The sequence below is a fragment of the Phoca vitulina genome, unplaced genomic scaffold (assembly GCF_004348235.1).
Source record: "Phoca vitulina isolate PV1807 unplaced genomic scaffold, GSC_HSeal_1.0 scaffold40, whole genome shotgun sequence".
Lineage (NCBI taxonomy): Eukaryota > Metazoa > Chordata > Mammalia > Carnivora > Phocidae > Phoca > Phoca vitulina.
Genome location: NW_022589743.1, coordinates 16,180,590 through 16,200,518, shown reverse-complemented (window position 1 = coordinate 16,200,518; position 19,929 = coordinate 16,180,590). Strand labels below are relative to the sequence as shown.

At 39.3% G+C, this 19,929-nt stretch overlaps 1 protein-coding gene across 3 annotated transcripts in view; it reads left to right on the top strand.

Moving 5' to 3' along the window:
* Positions 1-19,929, top strand: part of AP2B1 (adaptor related protein complex 2 subunit beta 1) — a 125,593-nt gene that overhangs the window by 67,658 nt on the left and 38,006 nt on the right. For 2 of the 3 annotated variants that reach the window (XM_032429311.1, XM_032429312.1), the window contains exons 15-17: positions 11,441-11,482; positions 12,341-12,487; positions 15,172-15,317. In XM_032429311.1, the coding sequence (XP_032285202.1) occupies positions 11,441-11,482; positions 12,341-12,487; positions 15,172-15,317 (335 nt within the window). The remainder of the gene's footprint in view (positions 1-11,440; positions 11,483-12,340; positions 12,488-15,171; positions 15,318-19,929) is intronic. The other variant, XM_032429313.1, reaches the window with a different exon arrangement.

The following is a 19,929-nucleotide window of genomic DNA, read 5'->3' as shown; positions in this document are numbered from 1 at the left end:
GAGCAGCATTATGTCTGGGATTTATGCCAGCCAGTACAGGTACATTTAATTCTTGGCTGGCAGAGGGTCTAAGAAAATAGGGTTACAGTCATATCTCTCTGGGTTGTGCATTTTACTCATGGAAAGTCACTGCTTTCAGAGTCTGTACACTGACCAAGCTCTAGACACCAGCTCATAGTGCAAGTAGCACTCCTTATTATCTTTCTTGGAATGTAAGCATTTGCTTTTCATATTCATATCTTTAATGAGTGGATTTGACTGATTATGTAAGAATAGTTTCCTCATATGATCATTCTGCATGGCTACGTAGCCTCCCTGTAGACTCAGAAGGGTCTGTGGAGTCTTTCAGTAATACTGACATGTTAACGGATTCTCGCAGAAACTCCACATAACCTTTGAAATCGTTCTTCCTGTTCTTGTTGACACATCACCCACAAGTTAAGTGTTATATCCTCCTCAACTCAAGTTTATGCCTTAACAACCCTATTCGTTAATTTACCTGGTGGCTGACAAAATGATGGGCTCATTGAACCTAAGAATAACAAAGAAATTAAGCTTGAAGGATGGAGGGAAGAAAGAGGCCCTATATTTTAATGTTGTCTGGCCTGGGATTTTGTGCTCTTGCTTCTTGATCCGCTTTAGCATGGAAGGAAAGGGACATGGTGTTTCTGTGTGGCTTTGTATTAGCTGTTGCTGGCCCTTAATGCCCATGAGTTTTCTCCTTATATTTTGTTTAGCTATCCATTCATCTGTTAAAATTCCCACAAGTATTACTTCAAGTAGGAAAAAAAATGTTACATTTTTAGGTTGTAGTAGCCAGAGTTACACGTGGGCCTTTTTCTTTCTTTCTTTTTTTTTTGTAAAGGATGCTCTTTTTGGGGTGGGGAGTACGTTGTTTTCCCATTTGAATTTGTAAATATTATACAGGCTTTGCTATGGAGGCCCAGCAATGTTCCTGTGTAACTCTGTATTTTACCTCTTCCTGACTTCAGGATTCAAAATGGTATACTTGGTGTCATAGCCCTAGAAATCATGCAGGTTTCAGCTTATTCTGTGATATAAATATATCTCAGAAATCAAAATGAGTAAAAGCCCTTTTTGGTTTGGATCTATATGGGGTTAAATATATATTCACTCAGAGAACTAAGATCCTTTTAAGAGAACATCACAAGGAAGGCCTAAATCTGGCTGTGTGGAAGGTGAGTTTCCAAGGCAGCTCTAGACTGTGCCATTTTAAAATGCTTTTATTGTTGTTTTGTAAATTATCTAATTTAAAGAGGGAAATAGTCCTCAGAGTTTTTACTTAATCTATATAGATAGTGCTGTTTCTTGAATCTTTTCCTTACAGCAGTGCTTCTCAAACTATAATGTAAATCTATATAAATCCTATCTATCTCCTGGAGATCTTGTATAAGGCAGATTCTGATTTAGTTGGTCTGAGATGAAACCGAGGAGTCTGCATTTCTAACAAGCTCCTGGCTCCATGGGCCATATTTTGCATAAAACCATAGAATTTCTGGGACCACTGTGAACCACTTCAGTTTGGTGCTTGAATCATAGCTGTTGGTAAACTCGGATGCCTTTTTGTCTTGACTTCAGCAGTAAACACACTCCTGGAAAGAGGGCTCCTCCTCTACCCCAAATTGAGGGAAAGCAAGAAACTCCTGAAATTATTTTTGGATAATAATAAAAGAAGGAAAGGTCCTTCTTTTACTCTCTAGGAAGAATAGTGTTGCTGGGAGTGTAGCTTTTCACCCAGACCATGTAAAATTTGGCCTGGTTTAGAGTTATGTGTTCACCTGGCAAGGAGCACTCAGGTTACCTTAGTGTTCACTTCAGAAGGGCGGACAGCAAGGCCTATATATGGTTTCTGCTGCTTTTATCATTGCTGTCTAAGGGAACCCTACGCATAGGGGTCAGTGGTGTGCAGCTAATGAAATATGGCAGCTCCTTTTATTTAAGCTTTTGGGGTTCTCAACTCCAGCTGCATAGTTAGTCCCACATTAGTACCATATTTAAAAAAACAGAACAAAACAAAAAAAACTATCAGGGCACCTGGGTGGCTCAGTTGGTGAAGCGTCTGACTCTTGGTTTCGGCTCTGGTCAAGATCACAGGGTCATGAGGTGGTCCCCTACATCTGGGCTCTGCACTCAGTGGGGAGTTGGCTTGAGATTCTCTCCCTCTCCCCCTGCCCCTATCCCCGCTCGTGTACACTCACACACACTCTCTCTCTCTCAAATAAATCTTAAAAACAAACAACGAAAAACTGTCAGTGTTTGGGCCCAATCCTAGAGCATTTAAACAGAATTTCTGGGAGATAGGACCTAGACATTGATATTTTATTTTATTTTATTTTATTTTTTTTTTTTTTTTAAGATTTTATTTATTTATTTGAGAGAGAGAATGAGAGAGAGAGAGCATGAGAGGGGGGAGGGTCAGAGGGAGAAGCAGACTCCCTGCCGAGCAGGGAGCCCGATGCGGGACTCGATCCCGGGACTCCAGGATCATGACCTGAGCTGAAGGCAGTCGCTTAACCAACTGAGCCATCCAGGCACCCGACATTGATATTTTAGAAAGATACCCAGGTTACTTTAATTTTGCATCCAAGGTTCAGAACATTGAACCGAAGGAAGTTCCAAATGGAGTTAGGTAGACATGTTAAAAATTGATCTCAATTTGTCAAGACAATGATTTCTACTGAAGAATTATACTCTGGTAAGCCTCTTCACTACCGCCTACAAAAACAGACCTCTCTGACTTTACCTCTGTTCCTTCCCCTTCTCCCCAGGACATTTGTACTGTATTTTGCAGTTAGGTAGTCCAGCCTACCAGAAATTGGCCAGAAGTTGAATTTGACCAATTTAGATTTAGTTGCTCAGTCCCGGGGTTCTTTTTACCTTTGCTCACTTTGTATAATTGGAGACTGAAAATTGTTTTTGTATTTTAGATTGTCACCTGTTTTTCTCTTCTTCTTCTTCTTCTTTTTTTTTTTTTTTTTTTTTAAAGAGAGAGAGTGTGCACACAGGGTGGGGAAGAGGGGCAGAGGCAGAGGGAGAGAGAGAATCCCAAGCAGGCTCAGTGCTCAGTGCAGAGCCCAATGTGGGGCTCAATCTCACAGTCATGAGATCATGACCTGAGCCAAAATCAAAATCAAGAGTTGGACGCTTAACCAACTGAGCCACCCAGGTGCCCCTCTGTACTTTTGTCTTAAAACTTGCAAATTCACTAGAGTATAATTTTTCTTCTCTTCATATTCTGGTGATCCTTCCATTAGATCTTGTTTACCTTCTTTCATTGTTGTACTTGTAAAATTTTGAGATTTAGTAAATGGAGGCTTTTTCTAGAATTGTCATTAAGGAAGTACTTATCTATTTATTTATTTGCTTTATCATCATCATTTGCCACAACATACCTGAAGACCCCAGCCTTCTTCCATCAATAATAGTGACTCATAACAGCTGTGATTTTTAAACCAAAAAAAGAGTGAGTGGGGATATTGCTGTGATGTAAAGAAAATACACACGTACTCCATGCCCCCTAGTTAATTCTTATTTATTTTGGAGACAGGCACCTTTGGAAATCGTTGATTTAGGCAGAGCTTCAGATTTTAAAAATGGAATGCTTTTTCATCACAGGACCCAAATCAAAATGGATTTTCTCCATATTCTTTTCAATCTCCTTACTGAGATATCCCTATTTTTAGTTTCTGCCTGCCTTAGCGTATTCTCTTTTGCTTGAACTCTGTGGATAGTTTCTTCCTTCTGTTACTATAAACTTAACTGTCCCCTTGATGTGGTTTGAATTGTAGTGAAACTTACATGGTTGATGTGTTCTACATGTAAAGCAGGATAGTATACTATCTAAATGTGGGCTTACAAAAGTTGCTTGAGTCTTTTTGTTTCTTAGTTTCAGAAATCTTGTATGGGTCTTTTGATGCCTCTGATATGGAAAGTGCTCATTCTGGGTAGTGTGACTTTTCTGACAGTGCAAATCCTGGTTTGGTGTAGTGTGGGAGGTGACCTGAGGCCCATGTGTATGACTCCTACATACATGTAAAGATACACCGTTTGCTAGTAAGTCTGACATCTGTGAGATTCACTAAAGTTAATAATTGAATCTTGACACTTTTTGTCACCTTTACTTTCAGACTGTCAGCAGAGGCCTTGGGTAAATTACAGCCTTTTGTTCATGGTGCTGTGCATTATTCTATTTAGATAAATGGTGCTATTGTACATCAAGACCGGAAAGGAAGCATTATCCAGAGTGCCCTTTCTCTTTGCTGACAGAGGTTTTCTAGCCAGAGAAATGTCCTTTCAGTGTGCCCAGCTGGAATAGTGTGGGCTAGAGGAGAAACTGCCTTTTCCTAAATACAGTGTATGTTTTTCAGATCCTCCCACTCTGTTTTTTTTTTTTTCTCAGTATAATTAATGTACAGTGTTAATGTCAGGTATACAATATAGTGATCCAGCAATTCTCTACATTTCTCAGTGTTCATCATGATAAGTGTGCCCTCCCACCCTGTTTCCTACAGATTTTTATTTTTACTTTTCAGAAATTTTAAGTCAGGTACTATTTTAGTGATAATTTTAGTTTTTTTAGCCTATAGGACTAAACTACTACATACTCGTTTTGCATCTTCCTATTCCTCTGGAAAAGATTTGCAGTGATTAAAGAGCTTAAGTTTTAGAGTTGGTGGTGTTGTGGAGAAAATCTTTGTGAATTATAGCCCAGTTTTGCCTGGTAAATTCTTCAGTGTGGTTTTTGTAACCACTGTCTTTTTATTAGGCAGTTTTGGGGAATAATTACCCAATACTGAGTTTCTATTGCTGTTCCAGTTTCCTGTGCTTAGAACTTTTATAATTTCTAATTCCCAAAATAATTCTGCAAGGAAATTGGGCCCCATTTCACAGAAAACTGAAGGGGGCATAGCAAGTAAGTCTCAGAGTCAAGATTTGAACCCAAGACTCTCCTGAGATTCCTCCAGTTTGTTTGTTATTGTCATCTTCTAGAATAGAGTCCAGTCTCACTTTGGTCCTTCTCAGACAGGGGTACACGGTGTCTGGAGTACACAGCAGAGTGCAGGAGGCCTTTGTAGCTGCGGAATAAATGTGGCTCATCCTTCTTGCAGTGTCATTCTTAACTTGATGGCAAAGAAAGTAAACACAGACTAAACACTGCTGTGTTAAGGCTTAGAATGTAAAATTGCATGAATGCTTAAGCCAGAACACAAAGCTTGTTTGCCCTATGCCTCTTCTCACTGTGCCTCCCGGGTGCTCTGGGTATATGAGTTTGGGCTGGCTTGCCATTAGGAGGCATATGAATGTTTGAGAAAGACTAGAAGTGTATTCATTTGTGAAAAGAGGGACTGGATAAGTTCATACATCTGTCTTGCAGCAAAAGGAACAAGATTGTTCATCTTACCCTCTTGTAAGCAGAGCCATGACATCATATCTTCTCATCTATTTGGCAGTGAGCTGTGATACAAAACACTAGTGCTTTCAGAGCCAATAAATGATGCACAGGGCATTCTTCTGCTGAAAACTTGCCGTCAAAACTGTTCAGACAATAATACATTTCCTCTCTAGAAAGGACTTTGGCCTTGGGATGGGGGCTGGGTCCTTTTTTTCCCTAATTGGTTCTATTTTGTATGTTGGAAATGTCGATGCCGATAGGATGCACTAGACCAGTTGATAAAACCGTTTCGTCAGCCTTCTGTCCATTTTGTGATAATTTTCTCCAATAAAATTATCCATTTCAAAATTGTCTCCCCAAGAAGTAATATTGCCAATAGCCCTGCTTATATGGTTAATAGGACATTCATTCACTGAGTGCTGGTTCTATATCAGACTTTATTCTGTGTACTGGGAATATAGTTGTGACTAGTCCTTGCAAGCTTATGTTCTAGTAGGGGAAAGTGAGATGACAACTATAGAGTAGGGTAGTAAGTATTGCAAAAGAAAATGAAACAGGATGGGGACGCCTGGGTGGCTCAGTCGTTAAGCGTCTGCCTTCGGCTCAGGTCATGATCCCAGGGTGCTGGGATCGAGCCCCGCATCGGGCTCCCTGCTCCACGGGAAGCCTGCTTCTCCCTCTCCCACTCCCTCTGCTTGTGTTCCCTCTCTCACTGTGTCTCTCTGTCAAATAAATAAAATCTTAAAAAAAAAAAAAGAAAATGAAACAGGATGCAGAGCTTCTTCTGTGGATTTGTACTATACTCCTCATGGGGTTGTATTGGACCTAAGAGACCGGTAATGACACATTCTTTCCCTGTCCCATCTTAGGAAGTATTCTGTTATATCCCCCTACTTTTCTGTTGATATAAGCCTTTTTTTCTATCAGGCCAAGGTGTCTTGGGATGATTTTATATGATCTCAACTCATGCTATTCAATAGCAAGTCCATCCTTAGCCATCAGTTTAATAGCTTTTGCATGGTTACAGATTCTTTTCACCAGTTTAATTAGTTATATTTTATGATGCTTTTCTGAATAGCTTTTTGAAGATCAAATTAATGTTTGTAGCCAAACAGCTGAAAATTACACTTTTACCTAGGAGATGGTGTGTGCCTTCTAAAATCTAAAACCCCCTAATAGGAAAAGCACAGACTGATGTTTTTGACCCCAGTAGGATTTTGGTCTAAATTCCATTGTTTGATGGGAATTGCTGTATACTATTTTTACGTCATTCTATTTTGGCTTCTGAATAATAGAGCTGTCGGTAAGCTATATGATCGGAAGCATTCCTTTAGACTCCCTTTAATTAAATCCATTCTGAAAAGCATCAAATGAAAAAGTAGTAACTCTAGACAGAAGCAGAGAAATTTCTGAGCTTAAGATCTGCACCTCTAATTAAGAGAATGTCTTCAGGGGCGCCTGGGTGGCTCAGTCGTTAAGCATCTGCCTTCGGCTCAGGTCATGATCCCAGGGTCCTGGGATCAAGCCCCACATCGGGCTCCCTGCTCGGTGGGAAGCCTGCTTCTCCCTCTCCCACTCCCCCTGCTTGTGTTCCCTCTCTTGCTGTCTCGCTTTCTGTCAAGTAAATAAATAAAATCTTTAAAAAAAAAAAAAAAAAGAGAATGTCTTCAGATACTCAGCACCATAGGTTTAGAAGAAGGTAGGTATATTTTGGACTGGTCAGAGGTACGTACCTGAAAGGGGCTAAGCAAGACCAGCCCTTGTGATCATTTGTGGGACTTTTTTTTTTCTTTTGGTCTACTTAGTGGCCATCTCATTTGATACTGTTTTATAAAAGACTTTCTTTTCTTGGAGTCAGGTGGACTTGTTGCCTTATAGAACCTTACTCATGAGTTCTCCCTCTGTATTTCTGCTATTGTAATATATTGCCATTGGATGAGGCTGTTTCCTTTTGGTATCTAGCTGAACTAGAGCTATGGGCAGACTCAGCTTAAACTTTTGGCTCAACCTGGCTCTGTTGAGAAATCATATAACTGTGCTGAAATCCCTTTAGCCCACAAGTTACAATAAGTCACCATGAAATCATTGCTTTCCATCTAGTTACTCAATTAACACTGCAAGGACACATTACTATGTAGTTCAACCTGAGCTTAGCCCAATTCAGCACTACTTCAGGGATGGTGAAGTGGCCACTCTTTGGCAGTAGCAAGATGTTGCCATTTAATGACTACAACTACTGTGATTTAGATTGGGGATTACGGGAACCAAACCACTATGGCTTGCATACCACTAACCATGCCACCATTTGGACCTGGGGTATCAGCTGCACACCTTTAGGAAAATTCTCAATTTTCAGCATTTGAAATACTCTTTTGCTGAAATTGGCACTTCACTTTTCTTTGTCTTCCTCTGTCCTGACATTTCCTTCGTGGAGAGAATGGCAGCTTTAGTAAGGCGATCCTGGGAACAGTGGGAAGTGGATAGCTCCAGGAGACACTTAAAACATGGTAGCTAGACACCTAAGATGGAGATTTAAAGCCGTGCCCTGCACACCTAGCCCTTTCACTCCCTTTTCACTCAGCTCCCACCAGCTCACTGGATAACAGATATCATCGGATTTTTACAAGTTCTCATTTGGCTGATATTGTACCCTACCTGTTAAGTATGACCAGGCAGATGAATCTTGTCTGACTCTAGATAATACCAGCAACTGAACTAACATGGTTAATGGCTAGCTCAGGCCAACATGAGAACTTTTCTGTGTTTTATTCAGCCTTCCAGCTTTCTTCTTTCTTTTTCTTGCTTACTGTCTGCATCATCCTGCTTGTTACTATGGACAGGAGAGGCCACTCCCTGGGTAACTGGCTCCCATCCATGCTGACATCTCTTTATTAGTCACTCTTGCCCATCAGTGTGCTATCACCCTTGTCATATTTTCCGAGAGGAGAATGATAACCTCCCTCAGGAACTTCTTCAGTCAAAGGAAAGATGCTGAATAAAGTCTGAATAATAAGTTATAGTTTTGCTAGGTAGAAAACATGTATTGAAATTGTCCTTTCCCTTCGCTATCTGGACATAACAGCACAGTTAGGTGAACCTTTATACTTTTGGCTACGTGTCTCTTAATACCCTTTGGATCCTGTCTCTTAAGATCAGAGTTCTTGATTCTGTATTGAAGCTGAGTTGTATGTGATATACTGAACATAAACATGGGACTACTGGATTGCTTTTCAGTTTCTTTCGTGTTTTTGAATAAAATTGACAAGCAGCATGGTGGGGAGAGTACATTCAGATCTTACCCAGCTAAGATAATGTTCATATAATACTCAAAGATAACAAGAATGAAATCTAAGAAAATAAGGGCTATACGTGGGCTTTATTTCCTTTGGAAATAACACCACCAGTGAGTGCCTTTTCTCAATACCTTTTATTGAATTTAGCGTATAGGATAAAACTGTCATTTCTCTTCCAGTGTGGTTTTTTTTTTTCTTTCCACTGAGTGCCAATCAGGTCCATAAAGAATTCCATCTCTTTTAAGCTTGGATTGTAAGCCTGGCCAGAAGGGAGAAGAATGGTTGAGGGGAAGAAGAGGTAAGCCCATTAGAAAGTCAAAGCAGATCAAAGTATCAGGACAAATGAGACATTGTGCATCCTCCCCTTTGTTATTAAGGTTTTTTTTTTGTTTTTCTTCTCCTCCTCCTCAAGGTCTAGCTTTCTTTTTATTCAGGATTTAGCTCCAGAGTCATTTTCAAACAGGTAAATCTTTTCTGATTCCAAACATTATCTAAGGCATTGGTTTTCCACCTTGTCTATACGTTAGAATCACTGGGAGAGCTTTTCAAAATTCTGATGCCCAGGCTCCACCCCAGAACAATTAAATCACTACCTCTGGGAGTGAGACTTCAGCATCAGTATTTTTTTTAAATGCCCCCCAGTATACACACACAGGTGGTTGATTTATTGTGTGTATCTAAGGTTGATAGAACACAACTGTAGTAGTTATTAGTACTCTTATTCTGTGAAACCTTCTAAGGTTTTATGAAGGAGAAATTAAAAAATTAAAGACCTCCCATAATCAGCCTGCCTTTGCAAACTTATTTTCTGTGACTTTTTTTTTTAAACACATATCTACCCTGTGCTCAGTCTAATTGGACTACTTCTTCTTGATCTTGCTTTTATTCATGTTTTTTACAGTGTTTGTGCATGCTGTTTGAGAAATAACCTCCCCCTTTTTGCTTTTATAATCCCACACTACCACCTCTTTGAAGCTTTTCATTATTCTTCAGCCAAAAGGAGGCTCTTCCCTTCAGTATTTCTCTTTTCTTTCTCTCTCTCTCTCTCTTTTTTTTTTTTTTTGCTTTAGAATATTCTGTGTGGTTTTGCATTCATGTTTTATTTCTCCTGCCAGTTTGCAAAGTCTGGGTCTTATTCATCTATGTATTCCCCTCATTGCCTGGCATCTTTACATTCACCATAGTGCCTTGTATCCAAATGATGTTATATAAGTGTTTGAATAAAAGGTGGTTTTCAGATGTGTGCTATTGCAGAACCAGAGAGAAAGCAGATGTGTGATATCTTTTCTACTTGCTTTCAGACTTTTCCAGTTGTTTGAATTCTTCGTTGTGGTGACCTTTTTATTTATTTACACATGTGATTTTTGGCTTATTTTCAACCATGAAGTAATCTTCAGGAACCAGGTACTAGAAACGGCTCTTCAAGGTTTGGAGTGCTCTGGAGCAGAGAATGCTTATTAATGCTAGTTATGAAGCACCTGCCCAGCCCATTTTCTGTCATGGTGGAAATAGGATTTTGTCATAGGTCTCACTGTTTTTCAGAATAGATTATTTTTTTTAGAATTTGGCAACCCTGTTTCATGTATTTTTTCACTGAGAAGATAAATCCTCTTTCTCAAATCCTGAAAACCAGTACAATTTTGCTTTTTAACATAACCACAGCACAAAGATTCCCAAGTTTCTACCACTAAATGACAGATAATAAAGGAAACAGTGTTTGTAGAGCAGACAAGGCATTTGGTGATTCAAAGAGGAATTTCAGATGCACAGTGAGAACTAGGGAAGACGCAAATGCAGAACTGTAGCCAAAAAAGGTGGTGTTCGCTTTTTATACAGCACTGTTAGTTGTGTGTATGTGTGTTTTATGTTTCTTCATGCCAGCTATTTTCAGCTTCAGTTCTTCTTTAATGCTTTTGTCATGGAAGCCTGACTTCGGGATGAATTATATCAGAGCCCTGATGGGGGAAAAGGCCAGATTAAGACCATGTGGAATGATTTTCCTGTCACCTAGCTAATTAAGTCCATCTAATTCTCCAATAGTTAGCATCCTTTTACATGATCTCCAGATAAATCACAGCATTTCTCCTTAGTACTATCGACTGTGAAAGAGATTTGAAGCATTGCATGCCTTCCTACTTCCTCCCCGGGTAGGGTGTCTTGACCTCTCCCAGTGGTTTTCTTTCTTAGGAAAGTTCTAAATTCTAAAAGTCACTCTTTCCACCTGTAATTTTTGAAGCTTGAAATTGCTCAATACTGGTTTGGTTCCCACCTTCTCAGTGGGACAGCAGGTTTTGTAGATCAAAGCACATTTTAGGTTTTCTTTGCTTTTCTTTTTTTTCTCCCTTAAATTTCTTTTTAGGGGAAAAATAAAACGCTTTCAAGACATTACTGCTTGTTGATAGAGCTTCTTGGAATATGTAAATTCTTTAAATCCGGTTAGGTTTGTGCCTATGTACCCCAGTGAGAAGATTGGATCTGAAACATCCCTGAGATGTCCCAGCTCCATCTTCTTTCCAAGTTTTCTCAGAACTCCCACACACCATCAGTACCACTACTCGATTCCCCTAGGACATGTTTCTTTGCAATCTAGAATTTCTTTAAGCTTTGGGAGTCAAGTTGAACAGCATGTATTCCCAGCAACTTGGTAGAGCAATTTACAGATTCTATATGGGCATCTAGTACTTAGCTAAATGAACTCTACCTCTCTCTCCTCTCTCTCCTTTCTCTCTTTCAGCTTGGCAGTGACCTTGGCGGGGGCATTGGAGGAAGTCCGGCAGTAAGTGCCATCCGTTTTTTTCACCATGGGATGCGCTGCCCCCTGTTTGATGCCTTTCCTATGCACACATTCTCAGACCAGTCACCGCTGCTGTCTAGTGTTGTACACCAAAACCTCTATAGCAGTAAATGAAGAGTAGAAAGTAGCATAGGGTTACTTGGATTCTTCGGAGGCATATACCACATGTGGTATAGGGACATCTTTAGGGATTGGCGCTCTGGTGTCTACAGAGTTCTTTGTCTTCCTGACATTAAAGAGCTAAAGGAAATGGAACCTCCCATCTTGACTGGAGAATGCTCTTATTCTCTAGTGTCATCTACAAAGAACTTGAGAGAGTCAGCGGACTCAGAGGGAGACTCTCCTCGTAAGTGACTGAGTTTGGGGTGGGGTATGAATATCCATCTCCCCCCAGGAGAGTTTCCTACTAGATATTTATGCCTAAATGGGAAAGTAAGACTTGTCTGCACCCAAGTGGAAATAGAACTGCTTTCTAAGTTGGATGCTTCTTCTTTCTATAGACACAGACTCCCCCTTCGTTAGGGTACATGTAGGCCTTTTGCACAGAATCATGGAAGCTAAAATTGGAAACAAACAGAAAAGATCTTGGATCACTGTGTTCCTGGTCCTACTGATTACTCTCTGATAGAACTTCTAAAGAGTGTCTGTATATTATCAATGATGAAAAAATAACTGTGATGATTAAGAGGACAAAGAATATACTAATTCAGCTCCAAGAATATTGTAATTATGGTGTGTCCTTACTGTTTTATCAATACTACTAAAATATGGAGCAACATGTTAAGGGCTATTAATCTGTTTTTCCTGGTTTCCCCACCCCCCTTCCCTTTTTCCCTGCAGGTGGGACAATCCTTCATCCCCTCATCAGTGCCTGCAACCTTTGCTCCTTCACCTACTCCTGCTGTGGTCAGCAGTGGTCTGAATGACCTGTTTGAACTCTCCACGGGAATAGGCATGGCACCTGGTGGATATGTGGCTCCTAAGGCTGTAAGTAAAGTGATATTTTCTTAATGAACAATACCTGAATTACTTAATATTTTTTGTTATTTCCACTGATAATAAGTCCAAGGTTTGGGCCCTTGTCCTAAAGGATTTAAGAGGAAGATGAAAAGTAGCCTGAAATTTAGCAATACGAGAAGCACCATAGCATCTTCATTAGCTATTTCTATAATTAGACTTAAAATTGGAAATATTAAATATTTGTGTTTAGAAATATTGTCTGGTTTGTCAGCACTGAAGTCAATCTAGTGTAAACCCAGTTGATGCAACCGTGGGGGGGGGGGGGCAGGGTATAGTATAGAGGAATAACATTTTTACTTCTCTTTCCTTCCATTCCCTATTGGTATTACATGTGGATTCTAGAGTGCTGATGCTCACATTTGGCTTTCATGGATTTTAGTGTACGTTTTTAGAGTTCTGATTTAGGTTTCCGTCATTGGTGCTTTTCTAGTCTCAACCTTGCTTAATGTCCTGCTCAGACTGAATTTCAAAAGTGGAAACTGCTGTAAGTGAAGCTTATTTCAGCCTTTGGGAATAGTGCCATCCAGGCTAGGCCCACTTTCTTGTAATTGTGCCTTTCTGGGGGACAATATGCCTGTTTGTTTCCTGAATTCTCTGCCTGTTCATCTGACTCTGGAGGATCCCTGTTAGAGTTGTAGACCAGTTGTCCATTCCAGGGGTCATAACTTTGTCTACACAGCTGCTGAATAGAGTAACCAAAAATAGGATTTAAAACTGAGCCATAATATTTTGGCACAATACGGTAACTTGGTTGTGAGGTTTCTGTGTTGGATATTATCCCACAGACTTTTAATTGTTGGTTAAAAGATTATCTAATGCATTTGTTTACTAATATTAAAGTAATACGTACAAATGACAAATTTAAGTAATGTAGAAATGACAGATGGAAAATTAAGTTTATCTGTCCTCACTTTCCCATAGGTAGCCACTATTAACTTTCTTGTGTGTCCTACCGGAAGAAAAGGATTATGCATATACCTATATGTCTGTGTTCTTTAACAGAACTATGTCCAGGGGAATATACTGTTTTGCATCTAGTTTTTTCTCTACCATATTATTTTGAATGTCTGTATCCACTGTATTGATGTGCCACACCTTATTTAATCATTCTCCTGTTGATAGACATACAGGTTATTCGCTTGGTCCTACCACCCCCCTCCCCACTTTTTGTTATTACAGTGTTGCAGTGAACATCTTTGCATATGTATATCCTGGTATACATATATTTTTTTATCCTGGTGTACTTTTGTAAATATAGCTATAGGGTAAACCTGCAGTGTGCTTGATCATTTGAACATTTTTTTTTTTTAAAGATTTTATTTATTTGACAGAGAGAGACACAGCAAGAGAGGGAACACAAGCAGGGGGAGTGGGAGAGGGAGAAGCAGGCTTCCCACCGAGCAGGGAGCCCGATGTGGGGCTCGATCCCAGGACCCTGGGATCATGACCTGAGCCGAAGGCAGATGCCTAACGACTGAGCCACCCAGGTGCCCCGATCATTTAAACATTTTAAAATAGACATTCTCCACTTCCAAAGGTGACGTCACATTATATTCCCAGCAACACAGTACAAAGTGCCAGATTGCTTAAATTCTCTATTGAGTATTATTGACTTTTAGGATTTTTGACCCTCTGATGAAAAATATCTATGGTTGTTTGATTTCATTTTCTTCCTTCCTTTCCTTTTTGGTCTTTAGCGTGGCTGAATATGTTTTTTTATGTTTATTCAACCACCCACTGATGCTTCGGTATTGTGTCTTAGATGGTCAGAACAGTTCATGAATTTCCTGGGTTTTTTTTTTGTTTTTTTAAGATTGATTTATTTTTAGAGAGCCAGCGAGAGCAGGGGGAGGAGCAGGGGAGAGGGAGAGGATCTCAAGCAGACGCCCTGCTAAGCTCAGAGCCCAACGCAGGGCTTGATCTCATGACCCTGAGATCATGACCTGCGCCAAAAATCAAGAGTCAGACACTTCACTGACTGAGCCACCCAGGTGGCCCCTGATTTTTTTTTTTTTTAATTAACTCTTATTGTCCAGGATTATCACAGGTTCTAGGGCCAGGGATGGGTAATGGATTATATAGAGAAGATAGGCATTCAAAGTACTTAAGCCACATCTAAGTACGATTTACCAGAAACTATAGCAAGAGTTAACAACATACGTAAGACATGGTCCTTGCCTTTAAGATTAATGATAATGGTTTTAGTGGTGATTAAAAAAAAAAAGTCTTCAAAGATACAGACATGCTATTTTCATTAGTAGATTCAGTTCCTTCCCTTTTAAGCCTTTTACCAAAGGTGCTAATAAAAAAAAAAAAATTACACTCATTGGAATTTCTCTTTTTCTTGTATATACTTTTGGTAGCAGTAATCAAGCAGTAAAATGACCAAGTTGAACAGAAGATGGAGAACTAGCCGGTTTATTCATAGACTGTTTTTGTGTGGGTTTAGTTTGGTTTGGTTCTTCAATTGAGAACAATCTCAAAATTCAGAGAATATCCAGAGCCTTTTGCATCTGACTTGATATTTATAGTATAAAAATCACCATAATTGCCTAAAGAAGCGAAATCTTAATTTCATCTTTATATATTCAAAACAAATAGCATTGAGATAAATCTTGTGTGGTTCCATTGGGCTCTGTACTGTCTTTTAGGTCTGGCTGCCTGCAGTAAAAGCTAAAGGCTTGGAGATTTCCGGAACATTTACTCACCGCCAGGGGCACATCTATATGGAAATGAACTTCACCAACAAAGCTCTGCAGCACATGACAGACTTTGCAATCCAGTTTAACAAGAATAGGTAAGACGTCTGAGTCCTCAACTCAGTCATGAAACTTGTGCCTTGTGTACAACAAGCCAATGTTCCATTTTTAACAATGCATTCAAAACTCTCATGTTGGCAGATGTTGGGTGTAGAGTGAGAGCTGGTCTTGCATGTCTATTCACTTGTCAGCTTCCACTCTGGAGGCCCTAGGGAATTTCGTTGGGAAACTCATCCATATAGAAAAACCAGAATTTGCTTACTGCCTTCTTAAAGGATTCTAGGACTAGAAAGTTTTTAATAAACCATTTATTAAAAAAAAAAAAAGTTTTAATTAAAATCCATTTATTCGTTCAACAAATAATTGTTTAGCATCTATGTGCCAAACATTTCTAGGTACTGGGGCTAGAGTAGTGAACAAAACAAATGAGTATCCAAAGCCCACATTTTGTTGGGAAAAATGAACATACTTTGGTTGATGTCAAAAATTTGAAACAGGGGCGCCTGGGTGGCTCAGTCGTTAAGCGTCTGCCTTCGGCTCAGGTCATGATCCCAGGGTCCTGGGATCGAGCCCCACATCGGGCTTCCTGCTCAGCGGGAAGCCTGCTTCTCCCTCTCCCACTCCCCCTGCTTGTGTTCCCTCTCTCGCTGTGTCTCTCTCTGTCAAAGAAATAAATAAAATCTTTAAAAAAAAAAAAAAAATTTGAAACAGTCAGTATACCTGTTAGCTAAATAATGTAGGCAGACAGTCTGCTTTTAGCAATGAATTCTTTGCCTTATTAAGGAAGGGAGCATGAAGATGTAAATATTGATTTTCTATGGTTCTGAAACATCACTGTTTTTTATTAAATATCGTGGTTCAGGAAACTGCCTGCTAGACTTTGATGGCAGGTCCATTCATAAATACAAGATAATCAGACTTGTTTCCAGCAAAGTAGTAATTGGACCCTTAAAGCAGATTTAATAAAATTTATCAGTGACAACTTATATCAGTGATTGTCTTACTTATTTCTGAGCATTTGGAAGTAACTTTTATACCTTAGATTGAAAGTTTGGCACATTAGAAATCACTTATCTAGAAAGTCTATGTTTCCTTTTGTCAGACTAGTTCTATTTCCAGCTATTTACCAATTTTAGCCATTCTTAAGAGTTTATAGTGACTTGCATTTTAATTTATTTCTCATTTTAATTTGCATTTCCCTAATGACTAATAATATTGAGCAATTTTTTTCATCAATGTATTGACCATTATATCTTTAGTGAAGTATCTGCTCAGATCTTTCTTTTTTTAGTTTTATTATCAAGTAATAAAAGTTCTTTATATATTGTGGATACAAAGCCTTTGTCAGATATACATCTTGCAAATATTTTCTGTGGATTTATTTTCTTAACAGTGTCCTTCAAAAAGTAAAAGTTCTGTATTGCTTATGCTCTTTATGTTCTAAGAAATCTTTGCTTGGCCCGTGGATACAAAGATCTTTTTTTCTGTTTTTTGTTTTTTTTTTAATAGAAGTGGTATAGATTTAGCTCCAACATTAACTTTTATAATCCATTTTGAGATAATTTTTAAATATGGTGTAAAGAGAGTCAGAGTAAACTTTGTTTTCCCATAGTAAGCCTTGAAATCAGATAGTACAAACTCCATTTTTGTTCTTTTTCAAAATTGTTTTGGCTATTCTAAAGGTCCTTTACCTGCTGGGATTTTGATTGAGAGTGTAGATCAGTTTGGGAGAGAATTGACATCAAAGTTCTAATCCATCAGCTTGCTTTTTTTATTTAGGTCATCTTTAACTTCTCTCTGCACTGTTTTATAATTTCTCATGTACAGATATTTCCTGTCTATTGTCAGATTTAAGTATGTCATAGTTTTGATGGTATAGTAAGTAGCATTCTTTTCATTTTAATGTTTATTTCTTCCTGGTATATAGAAGTAGAATTGATTTTTGTATGTTGAACTTGTATCGTGCAACTTTGTTAAATTCCCTTACTAGTTTTGGTAGCTTTCTTGTAGATTCCTTACAGTTTTCTACATAGATAAATCATTTTGTCTGTGGTTAGAGAGTTTTATCTTTTCCTTTTCAGTCTTACGCCTTTTCTTTTCTTGTCTGACTGTACTAGGATCTGCAGTAAATGTAGAGTGCATGTGATAAGAAGGGACATCTTTGTTCTGTTTTAATTCTCTGGGGGAAAGCATTCAGTCTTTCACCATTAAGTGCAATGTTAACTGTAGGTTTTTCATGGAGGTTGAGAGAGTTCCTGCTCTTCCTAGTTTGTTGAGTTTTACTGTGAGTGTGTATTAAATTGATCATTAATTATAATTAATTAATTATAAATTGGTAAAAATGTCAAATGCTTCTTCATTTATTGAGATGATCATGTGGTTCTTTTTTAGTGTATTTATATGATGGATTACAGTGATTGATTTTTTTGAACACTACCCCAATCTCGTATTCTTGGGATAAATCCTGTCTGGTCAGGATATATTGTCTGTTTTTATGTATTGCTCAGTCTGATTTGCTAAAATTTTGTTGAGTGTTTTTTGCATCTATGTTATTGGTGTAGTTCATTTCTGACATGATTTATTCTTTTCTATTATTTCTTTCCTGAGTTTTTTTTTTTTTTTTCTTTAAATTTATTTATTTGACAGAGAGAGAGCGAGAGAGGGAACACAAGCCGGGGGAGTGGGAGAGGGAGAAGCAGGCTTCCCGCGGAGCAGGGAGCCCGATGTGGGCCTCGATCCCAGGACCCCGGGATCACGACCTGAGCCGAAGGCAGACGCTTAACGACTGAGCCACCCAGGCGCCCTTTCCTGAGTTTTATTGACTCTCCTTTATCTTCTCCTCTTGTCTGGCCATCTCTTCCCCAAGTGCTTCCTTCATGTTATGTGTTCTCCTTTGGTGACTGCAATTGCTTTATTAAGTGTATTTTTCCGTTAACTTCTGTATAAATGTTTCTTTTTTTTTTTTTTAAGATTTTATTTATTTGAGAGAGATCATGTGTTTGTGAGCACGAGCAGGGGGGAGCAGGGAAGGAGACGGGAAGAGGGAGCGGGAGAAGCAGGCTTCCCTCTGCGGATCGCAGGACCCTGAGATCATGACCTGAGCCAAAGGCAGACACTTAACCAACTGAGCCACCCAGGCGCCCCCATAATTTCCATTGTTTTTATGGCAGATTATTTTTAAGTATGTTTTATTTGTCAATAAGTTTTGTACTGCTGTTTTTCCACTTTTTTGTAATAGTGTCTTTGAGTGCTGTGCTTATACCATTTTGATACTCCTATCTGAATGAGTTGGAATTTGCAGGACCTGCTATTAGCAGGAGGCTCCTGTAGACGAGGAAGATAAGCCAGGGTCATTTTTTTAGGCTTTGCTACGCAGGGACTCTCCCTCCTTTGCTATGGTGTGGTCACAACTCCTCTGCCTCTAAGAACCTGACTTTATTCGGGGTGCCTGGGTGGCTCAGTCGGTTAAGCGGCTGCCTTCAGCTCGGGTCATGATCCCAGGGTCCTGGGATCGAGCCCCACATCGGGCTCCCTGCTCAGCGGGAAGTCTGCTTCTCCCTCTTCCTCTGCCTCTCCCCCTGCTTGTGAACTCTTTCTCTCTTTCTCTGTCAAATAAATAAATAAAATCTTAAAAAAAAAAAAAAAAAGAACCTGACTTTATTCAAGAAGACTTTATTTCAGTCCTGAGCTCTACAGATTCTCTTACTGGTTTCTGCCTCTGAGGAACACAGCCCTATCTTCAGGTATCTGTTTCCCCTTTAGAAGGCTGCTTTCTTGAGCTCTGTTACCCCCAGGCCCCCCTGAGGACTTTCCACCTTCTTTCTTCACCTGACCTCTGCGTTCCCTGTTTGGTATTTGCCCTACTCAATAGCGCTTGGCACTTGGAATGGGTTTCTCTTCTGAGAATGGATATTTATGCTCAGTATCTGAGGCCTGCTATCCCTAGTTGCCTCTGAACTCTCTGTGCCTCCCTACTGCACCTCCAGAGCTTCTCTCACCAGTTCTGCTGATCTCATGTGCTTTGGCCACATGTAAATATAATTGGGCGTTTGTAGGTTTCCTCGGACTTGCAGTTTTGCAGAAGGTGAAGTTGTAGATTAGTAAGGAATTTTTCCCTCTTTGTTTCTTCTGTATCATTTCCAAGGGGAGCAATTTGAAGATTAGGAACTAAACTGCTGTCATGTTTCTATCCCAATATTGCCTTCAGACAGAGATTGCTGACCATGAGAGCAAGATCAAAAGAGCAGAATGGTTTTTTGATCTATAAATGTTACACAAAAATGAGTGATGTGTATTCTCAGGATCACTTTATTATTACATTTTGATATTCTAAAGCATAGTTTAGGAAAAAGAAAATGTTTCTTCTGCCATCCTATGACTCTTGAAAGATATTACATAAACTCTATAGTTCTTTATAATACCTGTATAAACTCTATAGTTATAAGTATTATAGTCCCATCTTCCTTCCTGAGGCTAATTAGAACACAAATTCAATATAAATTTATCTCTTTCATTTGTGTATTTGTTACACCTGTAGGCCCACTTTTCCCTTTATGCTCCATCTATTTGAAATTCTTATATTTCTTATATACAATGGAATATTATGCAGCCATCAAAAGGAATGAGATCTTGCCATTTGCAACGACGTGG